At 41.9% G+C, this 12,531-nt stretch overlaps 1 protein-coding gene across 4 annotated transcripts in view; it reads left to right on the forward strand.

Annotated features, from left to right (window-relative positions):
• Positions 1 to 12,531, forward strand: part of gtf2h1 (general transcription factor IIH, polypeptide 1) — a 34,669-nt gene that overhangs the window by 5,224 nt on the left and 16,914 nt on the right. For all 4 annotated transcript variants that reach the window (XM_055649626.1, XM_055649625.1, XM_055649624.1 and 1 more), the window contains 5 exons: positions 4,790 to 4,957; positions 7,152 to 7,353; positions 11,074 to 11,236; positions 11,876 to 11,969; positions 12,158 to 12,307. In XM_055649626.1, coding sequence (XP_055505601.1) covers positions 4,804 to 4,957; positions 7,152 to 7,353; positions 11,074 to 11,236; positions 11,876 to 11,969; positions 12,158 to 12,307 — 763 coding nt within the window. In that variant the 5' untranslated portion in view covers positions 4,790 to 4,803. The remainder of the gene's footprint in view (positions 1 to 4,789; positions 4,958 to 7,151; positions 7,354 to 11,073; positions 11,237 to 11,875; positions 11,970 to 12,157; positions 12,308 to 12,531) is intronic.

The following is a 12,531-nucleotide window of genomic DNA, read 5'->3' on the forward strand; positions in this document are numbered from 1 at the left end:
TCCCGAGACTCTTTAAAACAAGTCAACAGTGTTTAATTTTCATATGTACTGAAATGGAACAATGAATATTTTCATGCAGCAGTATAACGAGTCTGTCAATGCAGTACTCATAGAAAACATAATAAACAAAAAAAAGAATAAATTAACAAAAAACAATATTATTGCGAAGCTCGAAGTCCCTAGTGCAACCAAGACAGTTCGTAATTGGTGTTCAGTGTTTTAATAGCCTGTTGGCTGTTGGGAAGAAGCTATTCCGAAACCTGAAAGTCACGTTTTTCAGATTCCTAAACCTTCTTCTGGATGGCAGGAGTGGAATGAGAGCATGGTCCGGGTGGTGTGGGTCCTTGATGATGCTGGCTGCCTGTTTGTGGCAGTGCCTTCTATAGATACCTTTGATGGCAGGAAGTGCAGAAGGAACTGCAGATGCTGGTTTAAACTGAAGATAGACACAAAAAGCTGAAGTAACTCAGCGGGTCACACAGCATCTCTGGAGAAAAGGAATGGATCGAGACCCTTCTTCAGACTGAGGGTCAGGGGAAAGGTCAGTATCCATGATGGACTGGTCAATCTCTACCACATTTTGTAATCTCCTTCATTACTGGGTGTTTGAGTTGCTGAATCAGGTCATGAAGCAGCCTGTCATATGCTCTACCATACACCTGCAGAAGTTCAAGAGCGTGTTCGTCGACATGCCAAATCTCCTCAATCTTCCACATAAAGGCGTTTTTTATGATTGCATCAATGTGCGCTCGACCTAGAACATACCTTCACAAATATGCATGCCCAACAAACATATGAGAAAAATGAAAGAGTTATTTGGAAAAGGTATATTAACTCTACAAACCTAATAACACAACATCCCCGAGATCAAAGTTCAAATCGCATACAGCTAGGTAATTTAAATCCTTTAATAATCTAGTTTAAAAATAAATTGTCATTGGTAATAACGACCGCAATGACACTAAAAAAGTAATTGGTTCACTAGTCCCCTTCCAGGGAGGAAACACCATTACTTGCACTGGCCTATAATTGACTTCAACAACACTTTTAAGTGCACCTTAAAAAAAGTCTAACACACTACTCAGTTGTTGAAATAGAGATAGAATAAAACCAGACTGACCACCCGACATTGACCGAGGCAATGTGTTCTGACGCTGCGAAATTGGTCTCAGCCTTATGAATCCTTGCGAATGTCTGGACACTGGTATCTTAATTGGGATCTAAACTGGTATCAAAGTTGTTCCAAAGAGTAGTCAAGCTACTGCCCGACTCTATCATGGCAGACTATTCGATCACAATGACTGCATGTGCTGGCACAATGGTAGTATACACAGCTAGCTCTGTAAATGCTCAATATTGATATTAAGACTCCATGATGTTTCATGGCATCAAGCCAGCATGGACACAAAACTCTTTCTGATCACCACCTACTTTTCTTCAGCTAACAAATAAACGATGGTTCATGTAATAGTAAGGGTGCAAAATGAACCTCTGGATGAGGTTGCTATCACCATCCATTATTGAGCTTTTTTAAATGATAGAAGATTGAATGGTGTTGGTGGTTAGTGGACCGTGGTTTCCTAGTAAACAGATCGTAAAAGTTCACCTTCTGCTTCATTAAATAGTTTTGAAGGCATGGAATATATTGACCTTTGTCCTTGTCCTATTTCAGTAGAGCGGAAATATCTTGCTCGAGTGAAGCCTGGAGTGTTTTGTACAGACCTGGTGACTCCAACAAAGGAAGGCACAGAGTGTATTGGATATACTTGCAATAGCAGGACTGCCACAGCAAAGCATTGAGATTCGACAATCCAGTAATGACAGGAATTGTGGAGTGCTTAAATAGACTAAGCATGAATATATACTTTCTTATGGACCAGGAGAGATATGTTGCTGATTCCACTAGCAGGGATGTCTAAAGCCCAGGATTATTATAATTTCGGAGAGAGCTGAGAAGATTTTATTTTTCCACTCAGAATGAAAATTTTATCAGGGTCACTACTCTAGGGGTTTGCAGATGTTCAAGACAAAGTTCAATATTTAGATTTTAAGGAAATTGAGGAATATTGGGATAATGCAGGAAAATGATGCTATCATGCTATCCGATGTTGGGGAAGTCCAGGACAAGGGGGTCACAGTTTAAGGATAAAGGGGAAATCCTTTATGACCGAGATGAGAAAAACATTTTTCACACAGAGAGTGGTGAATCTCTGGAACTCCCTGCCACCGAAGGTAGTTGAGGCCAGTTCATTGGCTATATTTAGGAGGGAGTTAGATGTGGCCCTTGTGGCTAAAGGGATCAGGGGGTATGGAGAGAGGGCAGGTGCAGGATACTGAGTTGGATGATCAGCCATGATCATATTGAATGACAGTGCAGGCTCGAAGGGCCGAATGGCCTACTCCTACACCTATTTTCTATGTTTCTATATCTGTAAATTAGCCTATCTGTGTCATCCTTAAAGCCTACATTGTCTCCTAGCATTGTATCAGCAACAAACTTGCAATAGGTTACACTTGATCCACATTCAATTGATGCTGATACTCTGTAATATATCAATAATAGTGTGAATGTGGTCCTTGTACAACTTGTGAAGCAAGGCAAATTGCGATTATTTTTTTTAACACCTTATTTATTTATTTTTATTTTTATTAAGAAGATAAATTAATGTAAGACATAATCTAATTCAATTTAAAATTTTACATAGATTATATTATTCAAAATACAAGATTGAACAAATTTTATCCAAATATATCCGCCATTTGTGATAAATGTCTATCCCAAAATGCAACTAACACACTCCTTAGTTTCCTGCATAAAACTTTATAGATTTTGGAGTCATATTTTGGAAATATTTACAAAATTATTCAAGATAAGAATGGAACCTAATACTGAAATGATTATATTTGGCGTAATGGAAGATGGGAATAAATTGAACACATCTCAAAATTTATTTTTTAACTATGGTTTAATAATAGCAAAAAAATTAATACTTAAATTTTGGAAAAATACATCAAAACCAATGCTTAAAATGTGGATTGCAAGTATGTTGGACACCGCACATCTTGAGGAAATGCGATTCCTCCTAATGGATAAATCAGACCAATTCATAACGAGTTGGTCTCCATTTGTCGTCTTTTTGGAATCATATGGTGCAACACAATTGTAAAAAATAACTGTTTCAGGACTGGACGAGGGTTGGTCAAGATTATAAACAATGGTCTCCTTACTTTTTAATTTTTTTATTTTAATTTTTAATTTTTTTTTTTAATGTGTTATTCTCTTTTCTATTTTCTTTTACTCAACTTTCTTCACTCATTTGTCTTTTTTCTTTTTCTTCACACACTATATATCTCACGTCTTTCTATCCTTTACTATCTAACTTTATCTTATTCTAATCTTTCTTTAATATAACAAAAACAAAAAAAAGAAGCTGTACATAAAATGTATTATGAAAATATATATTAGGCACTTTGGTGCCATATGATTGTACTTCTAAAATAAAATAAAAATTAAAAAAAAGATAAATTGAAATTGTAAGCTGAGAGGAAACCCCCAAATATGCATTTGGAAGCAACTTTTCCCCAGACTTTCATAGAATTGTAAACAAATCTAAAGATATTCATGGACTTATCTTCAGCAAATCTAATGGTCACCTTAAATTAATTGACCTACAATATCCTGATTTTTCTTTGCAGGAAATTATATGATGCAAATCTGTTCAATTCTTATGCTTGCTTTGATCAGGAACAGTTTACAAAACAATGGCAGTGAACCATGATATTTAGTTGTGTTATTGCCGGCATGCCTTCTCTATACTGATTCTCAATAAATCCAAATTATGCAATTGGATTAAAAATTGTGTTGAAGCTGTGACTGGTTCTTTCTGACTTTTGATGTCTGGCGATATGCATACAAATGCCAGGTATTCCCTAATGCCCCTGACCTACTTAGGCAACCTGAACGGAAACCTCAGGAGACTTTGCGCCCCACCCAAGGTTTCCGTGCGGTTCCTGTAGGTTGCAGGTGGTTGCCAGAGGTTGCAGGTAGCGAGACTGACAAAAACCTCTGGGAACCGCTCAGAAACCTTGGGTGGGGCACAAAGTCTCCAGAGGTTTCCGTTCAGGTTTCCTAAGTGGAACAGGGGCATAACTCTTCTTGCATTGCATCATATCAGAAATGATTGTGGTGTACTTGCAAAATAAACTGTTTTAATTGCTAAAACTGTAGACATTTTAAATTTTAACATTGTTAATAAAATCTTGCTTTGGCCAATTATGCAATTTTTGCTGTATTAAATCGACTCAACATATCAGTGTCTAGTTATGTATGGTTATAACATGTTGCTCATTAGTGGACCTCCTTATGTGCTTTTGATTGTTGAAAAATTGTGAATCACTGGCCCTAATTCGGTTGTAGTTGGCTCGGAACTGGAAATCTGTCTCGCCGAAGACACAGAGCAGAGATCTGTGAATTAAACAAAGTTGTGTGCAAAACATGGAGTTAAAGACACACAGTACTGGAGTAACTCACCAGGTCAGGCAGCATCTCTGGAGAATATGAATGGGTGATGTTTCAGGACAGGATCCTTGGGGCTGAGTGTAGTGGGGTAGGGAAAGCTGGAATAAAACTTGGAAAATGATAGGTGAATGCAGGTGAGGGAAGTTTTTGACTGATGCTAGAAAAGACAAAAAATGTGAGATGAGGAGATAAAGATAGATGAAAAGTTTAAAGACTAGGTTCTTTCATGATTTCATATGAAGAGGTGGTGCCTTTGTGTTTACTTTGCAGAACTCACTCCCATCATGGCCACTTCATCAGAAGAGGTTCTGCTGATTGTGAAAAAAGTACGGCACAAAAAACAGGATGGGGCCCTGTACTTGATGGCAGAGCGAGTGGCCTGGACACCAGAAGGGAAGGATCGGTTTGTCATTAGTCACATGTATGCAGACATCCGCTGTAAGTACTTTGATATGAGTGATTGGTCTGATTGACACTACAGGTGCACAACCTTTTATCCGGAGTTCCGGAAACCGAAAAACTCCGAAAACCGGCCATTTTTTCCAGGATGTTGTCTGAACACCAAAGCTCGCGTTTGGCGCCAAACTTGACCCGAAACGACCCACGGTCAACCCAGGTCTGTACTACAGTAGCGGCTGCCTCCTCCCCGGAGACCGGGGAGACACTTAAACATCTGTAAATCATTGCTTAAATGTTAGTCAGTTAGTTTGGAGGGCTTTTATGTTAAAGGGGGGGGGGGGGGGGGGGGGTGAAGGGGTAAACTTTAATTCTTAGTCCCCTACCTGGTCGGAGAGGCGGGAGCGGTCAATGCCTTACCGGGTCGCCGTGCAGTAAGCTCCGCAGCGCTGTGGCTGCCAACTCCCAGCTGGGGCTGCGGGCGTCCGGCCGCGGGCGGCGCCGGATGTAGCTCCGACCCCGGCAACTCTACCCCTGGCTGCGAGGCGCTCCAAATCCACGGCCGGACGCCCGCAGCTCCAGCTCCGCGAATGTTGGGAGTCGGCGGCGTCGCAGCGCTGGGATACCAGCGGGGAGCGGGCAATGCCTTACCGGGTCGCCGTGCGGTAAGCTCCGGAGCGCTGTGGCCGCCGACTCCCAACATTCGCGGAGCTGGGGCTGCGGGCGTCCGGTCGGAGCGCCTCGCAGCCAGGGGTAGAGTTGCCGGGGTCGGAGCTCCAACCGGCGCCGCCCGCGGCCGGACGGAGCCCCCAGCTCCACGATGTTGGGAGTCGCCGACCAGGTAGGGGACTAAGAATTAAAGTTTCCCTCTTCACCACAACATAAAATCCCTCCAAACTAACTGACTGACATTTATGCAATGATTTACAATGATTCCCCGGTCTCCGGGGAGGAGGCAGCCACTCCAGACCTTTCAAGCCGCCCGCGCTACCTACCTAATCTACGCTAAAAATCTTCCATTCGGAAATCCGAAAATGTCCGAAATCCGACAAGTATCTGGTCCCAAGGCTTTCGGATAAAAGGTTGTGCACCTGTATTATTTAAGAGTTGGGTCCAAACTTGGTTATAAGGGTCAGCCTAAAGCATTGGGACATGGTGTCAAACTGGTCCCAATTCTATTATAATTTGTACTAAAGCAGGCTTTCGGGCTTGGATGTATGGAATCCTTAAAAAAAAAAAAAAAAGATTATAGGAAAATATGCTTATTGAAAAAAAATTAAGGAAAGTGAACACAAGAAACTGCAGGTGTTTGAATCTGGAGCAAAACAAAATAATGCTACAGTAACTCAGCAGGTCAGGCAGCATCTGCGGAGGGAGAGATAATTGATGTTTCGGGTGAAGACCCTACATCAGTATGGGTAGTTTTCTTCCCTTTATGTTAAACTTATCTAGGCTGACATGAACCTTTCATGAATCTGAACTAAATACGTCAGACTGTTGTTTAATCAATGCCATTTTCATTCCAATATTTTTCTTTGATCCAGCTTGCGGTTCTAATCTTGATTTGGAATTTTGAGGAGGAAAGTGGCTTTAGTTTTCTAACTGACAAAGACTACCATTTCCTGACTATCAAGCAATCATTTATCCTATAAGGATAGTATCCTAAATCCATGTGGTCTAATTTTATACATCAGACCCGGACGCACTAGATGATGGAAGGGATACTGTGGTGAGGCTGAGAGCAGGGTGGAGAAGTGAGAGTGAGTGTGACCTAAGGAACTGAAGCACCCTGATGGGAATATGACAAGGGTAGTCTGAGCCTATGGGGAGGTTGAGCAGACAGCGATGGCCAGGCATTATGAATGAAGAAGCTGGAAAATGCAGGTCCCAAGAAGGGGATGAATACCTGGCGCCCAGGGAGTTAATTGTGATGGAAACCCTCCCCTTCCCTCCAAGTGAGGTAAAGCAACGGAAGGGGGCCAAGGAATAGTTTCTTAACTAGTGGAGATAGAGAAAGATGTAAAAAGGAATGTTGTACCTTGATGTATTAAGGATATTTTCTATTGTGTGTTTTTTTGTGCTACATAGACATTTTGGGTCAGGACCCCAATTCACTACCAAAAAACTTTTTTTTTAAACGTGTAGAAATGTATCACTCTTTAATTTACAGTTCCTCCTTTAGATCAATAAACGGAACTGTTGTAATAATTTCTTGTATCCAAAAATAATATTCCAGGTCAGAAGATCAGCCCTGAAGGCAAAGCTAAAGTGCAGCTTCAGCTAATCTTGCATACGGGTGACACTACAATCTTCCATTTCACCAACGAGAACAGCGCTAATGCTGCAGCCAAAGACCGCGATGCTGCTAAAGACTTGCTCCAACAGTTGCTGCCTAAGTTCAAGAAAAAAGCAAACAAGGAACTAGAGGAAAAAAACAGGTACCGGCAGGGAAAGAAGCTAAAGTATAAAATGAACACACACAATTGTGGCGATCTTCAACAGGTCAGCGCTGCTATAGACAGTGAGAGGAATACTAAAGATTTTGGACCAATGATCATTATACCTAAAAAAATGTGAAAACAAGCATGTTTTAATTTGTGGAATGGGTAAACTGAATGTTTGTGATAGGACAGTGCCAAGGTTGTCCAGTTGATGCAATTGTTTTTGATAGGAAAATAGATGCTGGTTAATTGTAACTGATCTCTTTAAGGAGTACATGTAGTGGAAATTGAATTAGCATAGTTAAAAAAAGCATTGGAACTGAGATGTTGAATACAGCAGTTGACGAAAAATTGAAGTAAGAGATTGCAGAAAATACTCAACACATCAGGTAGCATTTTTTAAGAGAAAAGCTGAGTTGACATTACAGACGGTTGCCCTAATGTCAGAACTGGTAAGTTCAGATACAAATAGGAAAAGCTGGTTATCTCAGTCACCCTTGCGTACTGAAAGGAGAAGTTCTGCATTCTGTGTTTATCTCCTCCAAAGTAGAGGAGGCCACATTGTGAGCACAGAATGCAAATGCTAAACTGGAAATAATGCAATCTGATTGATGCTTCGTTCAGAAGGAGTTTTTGGCCTTGGATTGTGAGAGATAATGAGAAAAATATCTTGGGTATTGCATCTCCCGCTTTTAAGTACAAAAAGCTTTTTTTGAAATTTTTTACCAGCATGGAAATGCTGCACAAATTCCAAAGTGCTGTTTCAATAGTGAGTTACATCAGTTTGACCTTGAATAATTCATGATTGTCATTTTAATCAATTAACTAAAAATTAGCGAGGAACTGAAATTCTGACTGAAATTTGGCACAGGTGACTTGAGTTATTAGAGCAGTGTGTAACCAAATTACATAAATCAGATGATCTCTTATTCAATTTCTCTTTTCAAGGCTTCGCTAAACAGAGAGACCAGAGTTCCTTAATTACATTCTTTTCCAGTGTGTTCATTGAAACCAGGCACGTGCCGTTAGGGTAGGCAAGGTAGGCACTGCCTTCCCTGACTAAAATTATAAAATGGTAATTATTAAATATAAATAGTAAAGGCATGGGAGAATTATGCCTACCTAAGAGATCGATCTATTAGGTAGGCATAATTCTCCATGCCTTTCAACTGCAGCGCTTGTAACACCCGAAGGTCTGTGCAGCCTACGTGTCGTCGACGATGCTTCAAGCCGTCAATTTCCGGGGGACTGAAGGCAACTGAAATTCTGCCTTTGCACTATTGGGCATGCGCAGCGCAAGTTTCTTGTCGGGTTTTTCAAACACGGATTGCCATTATCTTAAGAAACAAAGAGAGAAGAATGGAGTTTGTGTACAAATGATGTGGTAAGTAGATTTCTTGGTGCTATATGTTTTTAAGTACCGTATTTCCTGGCAATGAAGACGCATTTTTTTTACCCAAAAATAAGGCACGAAAATTTACATGTGTCTTGGAAGACGAAGTTGGAATGTTGTTAGTCAAGAAAGATAGACTTGGCTATCCCTCAGTACAGAACGATGTTGTTGTACAGAGGGATGGCCAAGTCTATCCCCCATTGCTGACAGCTGATGGCAAGAGGCTATAAAAGGACAGCGCTGCTGGGGAGGGGAGAAGGAGGGGGTCGGGGATCATGCCAGCAACTCATTTTCTGCGACGCACCGGGCGCGGAGCCACCGCATTGTGGTCGGGGGGAGAAGTAGCTCGGGTGGCTGCGAGCGGCCGCTGGGACCGGACAGCTTGGGTGGCTGCGAGCGGCCGCTACCTCTACTCCTTCTGCCGGCCCCCGCTCACCTCTGGCAGTGCTCTCCGTCTGAAAACCTCTCTCCTGCCGCTCGCTGGTCTCACTCATGTCAGCCGCTTCCCGCAAATCCTTAAATTCCGACAACGCGATCAAGGGACCAATTGTGGTTACTCGGCTGTCGGAAATTAAGGATTTGCGGGAAGCGGCTGACATGAGTGAAGCCGGCGAGCGGCAGGTGAGAGATGTTCAGACGGAGAGCACTGCCAGAGGTGAGCACTGCCAGAGGTGAGCGGGCCGGCAGAAGGCGCTGATGTGGCGTCCGCTGTCCGGTCCCAGCAGCCGCTCGCAGCCACCAGAGCTACTTCCCTCCCCGGCCACAATGCGGTGGCTCCGCGTCCGGAGCGCCGCGGCAGCGGTGAGTGAGTTACTGGCATGAACCCCGACCCCCTCTTTCTGAATGCTTCTTCCCTCCCCGCAACTTTACCCCTGACCAGACTCCCCACACGCTGTGAAAGGAACTCTCCCCCCCAATTGGTCCCTTGAACAAGTATTGTCATTCAATAAGATCACAACTGATTCAACTTGTCCCGGTGTGCTCCAGTTTTTCCCACCATCTCTCCACCTGCCGTCACCCTCCACCCTCCACCCCCCACCCATTCAGTATTTCAGAATGAAGGAGATTTGGAAGCCTTGGGCAAATTGCTTTCTTTATTTTTATTTTTTTTGAGCGTGAGAAATTCCATGTCCCACCAGCCTTCTTTCAAAATGTAGCAACTCAAAATGGGGGTGCATTTTCATTGCCGGGAAATACGGTACTTTATTAAGAGATTTGGCTTTTGAAAACTTTATAAAAGTCGACTGACAGTTTACGGAGAGAACAATCTGCGCATGCGCGGTTTAAAATTTTTAAAGCTGACTGACTGACTACCTTGAGTAATTACTCACGGCACGTGCCTGATTAGAACTGTCATTCAAAAGTGGTTTTGATGAACAGATGTGAACTGATCTCATAGAATAGTCCAGAATTCTATTTCACAAGGTGACCATCCTGGGCTTTCGTGATGCATTGGCTGATAATGGCAGTGGCTAATTTTTAATTGTGAATTCCCTTTTGGCAGTTAGTTAATTTTTGCTTGGCAGCTAAAGGGAATTATTGATGGAGTTTGGTGCCCTTGAGCTGGTAAATAGTAGAATGTTTTGTCATAGTCTTCAGAAGAAAGGGAATATGCATTGCCTCCAGAATTCAGATTGATGGTAATAATGACCTTCATATTTTGTATTGTCTCCTGCACAACTATCTTCTCTTTGCTAGCATCCCCACCGCCATTAATACTCATCAGAAGAGTTATCTTGGCTGAGGTAGTTGGATAGGATGCTTATAGAATTGGAGTGAATAAAGTCCAGAAGAAAATGCAATGTTGCAATGTGACACCATTACTTAGAGTGCCCTCCATAATGTTTGGGACAAAGACCCATCATTTATTTATTTGCCTCTGTACTCCACAATTTGAGATTTGTAATCAAAAAAAAAATCACATGTGGCCCTGAAATGGGGGGGACTATGTATAAACACAGCTGTAATTTCTACATGGTGAAACCAAAATGTGTAAAAATACTCTTTAATAAAATCTGGCAATGTACATTTTAACCACAAGTGATATTTTCTATCGCAAATTGTGGAGTACAGAGGCAAATAAATAAATTATGGGTCTTTGTCCCAAACATTATGCAGGGCTCTGTATAATGTCCATAACTTGCACTGAGTTTGTTCCCTGCCCCTCTTCCTTCCTTCTCTTTCTCTCTCACCATTCTTTCTCTTTCTCACCATCTTTCTCTCTCACACACTTTCTGTCTCCCCCTCTCCTCTCTTTCTCTCTCTCTCTCTCTCTCACTCCATCTCTTTCTCTCTCTTACGGTCACTTTGCATCTATGTTCCAGAATGCTGCAGGAAGACCCAGTTCTCTTCCAACTGTATAAAGATTTGGTTGTGAGCCAGGTAATCAGTGCTGAGGAATTCTGGGCCAATCGTCTGACTGGGAATTCCATGGATAACTCTATTTCCAACAACAAGCAAGATATTGGAATTTCTGCTGCATTCCTGGTGAGTGTTTATTGTTGTCTTTGTGTTAGACACGCTATCGCAATCAGTAGATTTTCCTTGATGATGTAAAATGTGGAAATAACTGCATTGGGGAGGGATTGCTTGTGATGAGGGAAGGATGAGTGTGAGCATTTATGTTGAGGTGAGTGGTAGGTGGTGGTATGGCAGAAGAGAGAAAGGGAGTATGTTTGGTAAAGACATCTGTTGAGGAGGAGAGTAAATGTAAAGTAATGTCTGAAGGCTCGGGTGTAGGAAGGAACTGGAGATGCTGGTTTACACAGAAGATAGATATAAATTGGTGGAATAACTCAGCAGGTTGGTCAGTATCTCTGGAGAAAAGGAATAGGTGACGTTTCGGGTTGAAACTCTTCTTCAGACTCCGGAGTCTGAAATAGGGTTTTGACCCAAAATGTTGCCTACTCCATTTCTTCAGATATACTGCCTGACCCGCTGAGTTACTCCAGCATTGTGTGTCTATCCAGGGTGTGGAAGACATAGACAAGCAAGCATGTTCCATATTCTGATGAGAAATGAAAGAGAAGGTTCACTATTTGTAATTATTTTATTAAGGAGGGAGAATTTGAAGTAATCATTAGAGAATGTTTATTATAGTATCAAATGAAGCATTTCCTGTTGTAGGCGGATATCCGACCTCAGACTGATGGATGCAATGGCCTACGGTATAATCTGACCTCTGATATCATCGAGTCAATATTTAGGACATATCCTGCAGGTAAATATCATTTCAACAAATGGTTTATGAATTTATTCAGGCAAGTGAAGTAACTCAATGTTAATCTAGGCTTGAGAGAAATCAGTTTCTGATTGATGCTATTGTTTCTGGCAGGATTTTTAGATAGTCATGCTTTCATCTTCACACACAAGTTTGAATATAGGATTTGTGTTTTTTTTTGTTTGAAGTGAAACAGAAATATGCAGAGAATGTTCCTCACGATATGACAGAGAAGGAATTCTGGACGCGCTTCTTTCAGTCTCACTACTTCCACCGGGACAGGATCAATGCTGGCTCGAAGGATCTCTTCTCTGAATGTGCCAGGATTGATGAGAAAGGTAAGCCTTGAATTCCCAATTCAAAACCAGAGGCTTCACTAGATAATGACAGGGCTGAATACGAGTGCCTGCAAGTGGGGGAAAAAGATTGGGATGTGCAAATAAATCTCATTGGGGTTGTGTGCAGGATGATGTCAGGAGGGGCACAAAATTCCTCCAATAATTGTTAATTTGTTAAATGTACAGATGTATAATATATTATTGCAAAACACAGTGCTGGAGGA

This window comes from Leucoraja erinacea, chromosome 18 (genome assembly GCF_028641065.1).
Source record: "Leucoraja erinacea ecotype New England chromosome 18, Leri_hhj_1, whole genome shotgun sequence".
Lineage (NCBI taxonomy): Eukaryota > Metazoa > Chordata > Chondrichthyes > Rajiformes > Rajidae > Leucoraja > Leucoraja erinaceus.